Source organism: Loa loa (assembly GCF_000183805.2).
Source record: "Loa loa unplaced genomic scaffold supercont3.1383, whole genome shotgun sequence".
NCBI lineage: Eukaryota > Metazoa > Nematoda > Chromadorea > Rhabditida > Onchocercidae > Loa > Loa loa.
This window is the reverse complement of record NW_018109563.1, coordinates 1-2,121: the sequence shown is the minus strand read 5'-3', so window position 1 is coordinate 2,121 and position 2,121 is coordinate 1. Positions and strand designations below refer to the sequence as shown.

Genomic DNA, 2,121 nt, shown 5'->3' with positions numbered 1-2,121 from the left:
CAGCAGTTTTTCTCGACAGAGCAGTCGGACAAAAAGAAATGTAATTCAACCAATGTTCACAGTGACTTAAAAACTCTACTTGAAAATCATAGAACTTCGTCTGGAAGAATTTTGCAGAGCAATGATATGCTCCTAGTGGTCCATGGAAAAATTATAAATATCCCCACAAGGAGTTAAATTTCACCTTCTTTTGTGTCTTTGTTGACAAAAGAGCGTGTTGACAATTTCTACCACTTCCTGCAACATTTGGGTCATGTCCGTAGAAAGGCGTTGTTTGCTGCACCATACGGATAAGAGGAGAACTCACAGCAGGATTACCATTTGGTTGCATATCCACTGGAACGGAGCACATAATAATGTCCATTAAAAACTAGATAAATGTATTTGCAAAAAAGAAAAGATTCGAAACTCCAGGGAAAATCAATTTAGTTCTTTAAAAAGATTTTGGAAACATTAGACATCCCGTAAAATTTGAAATGAACAAATTCTGAACCAAATGGAGAAGGAATAGTTCCGAAAAAATCTAAATCAGTTGGAAAAAATCCAAACAGCATTCAATTATTTAAAAACCAACATAAAGTCCATAGAAAGTGCAAAGGGAAATGGATGATAAAATTCGTTGGAAATTAACTTACTATTTGAAATACTCCGTTGCAATGTGGTGTTATTAATTACGGGAGGTGTTAAACCACCGCCAGCAGCTTGCAAGACAGCACCCGGGACTGAAGCTTGAGTTGGAGACATTAGCTGGGGTGAGCGCATATCGTGACCAGATGGTGCCTGATAACATGAATTTATCGAAGTAGCAGGTGCTAAGCTTTGTACTGCTCCTGGTGCTGAATATTTTGCTGTAAAATAAGTCTTTTGATATATAACATAAATTTTTAGTCGAACATATTATTTCTTGAACATATCCAAATAAATTTTTCCCGACGAGGGATGAAAAATCGCTTTCATGGTTTCATTTATGAATAGAGCTCGAATTCTCGTGTACTGATGAAAACATATCTGATTTCCACAAAAATTTTCAAGGACAAATTTGAATTGCTGCTTGTGCATCAATTATACTAGCCGGTCCCGGTAGTTCTGATTCTTTTCTAAGGAAGAGGTAAGAATAACAAGTACCCATAAGATATTGTCAAGAGCTTTCACTCACGGATATATCAACGTGCATTTTATCTTATTTACTATAAATATAAGATATTCAGCAACAACAATGACACTGATTCATTTGCCACTCTCTGCAGAGAACAGGCAAGTAATTTTAAATCTCATTATTGAATGCAAAAAAAATGTTGTATCTGAAAGTGTTTTTGCTCATCCAAGCATCCTTTTCTCCAAAAATTTCTCTATTAGTGGTGAAATTCCTCACTGCAATGAATGTGGCGAAACTGTTCATACATGCATTCAAAAAAAGTAGTAAAAGTAGCAAACACAAATTTTAATGGAAAGTATGAAAAACAAATGTATTCGAATTATTAGGGCAACTGCATTTATTTCTATACACAATAAGCTAAATTTCGAGAAATTTTTTAATCTACAGACTGCTAGCTGGTTTTTCATCTTAATTTGCGTAGTAGAATTTGAGTTGATTTACTTTTTATGGAGGTAAGGGAATATACTGCTAACTCACTCAATCACTATCGACAGACTCGCTGTTTTGATTTTAAAAATCAAACACCGATTAAAGAGTACTTCTCGCAAATTCGGAATTTATATTCAAAATTTAATGACGGAAGAAATAACAATAGCATACCAATAGGTGAATATTGCTGAGGTTGCAGATTTGATTGCTGATTGGCTGGTGCTGAATTTGGAGCCGGATACACTGCAACAGATGGACAATTAAACCAAAAAACAAAAAGTTGCTTTCCATAGCAATTACTTAATTTCATCAAACTTATCAAAACATTACTTCACATCAATAAATTCTCATCGATTTAGCTTGGAATTTTTATTTGTATAATGGTAATTTCGACTATTAAAACCTTGCACGATGGATTTATGCCCAGGCAATCTTATTAATAACAACTGACTAATAAACATTGAATAAAGAATAATTAATAATAGTGACTGTAATTAATAATAATAATTAATAATAATAATAATAATAATAATAAT

The 2,121-nt window shown here is 33.4% G+C and overlaps 1 protein-coding gene across 1 annotated transcript; it reads right to left on the bottom strand.

Moving 5' to 3' along the window:
* Window positions 1-184: 184 nt before the first annotated feature.
* Window positions 185-1,895, bottom strand: LOAG_14930 (hypothetical protein; the record flags this gene model as incomplete). The annotated part of the gene is made up of 3 exons (XM_003150423.1): window positions 185-336; window positions 636-848; window positions 1,757-1,895. Coding segments are annotated over 3 exons (504 nt in total), but the record flags the coding sequence as incomplete, so codon positions are not given.
* Window positions 1,896-2,121: the final 226 nt, after the last annotated feature.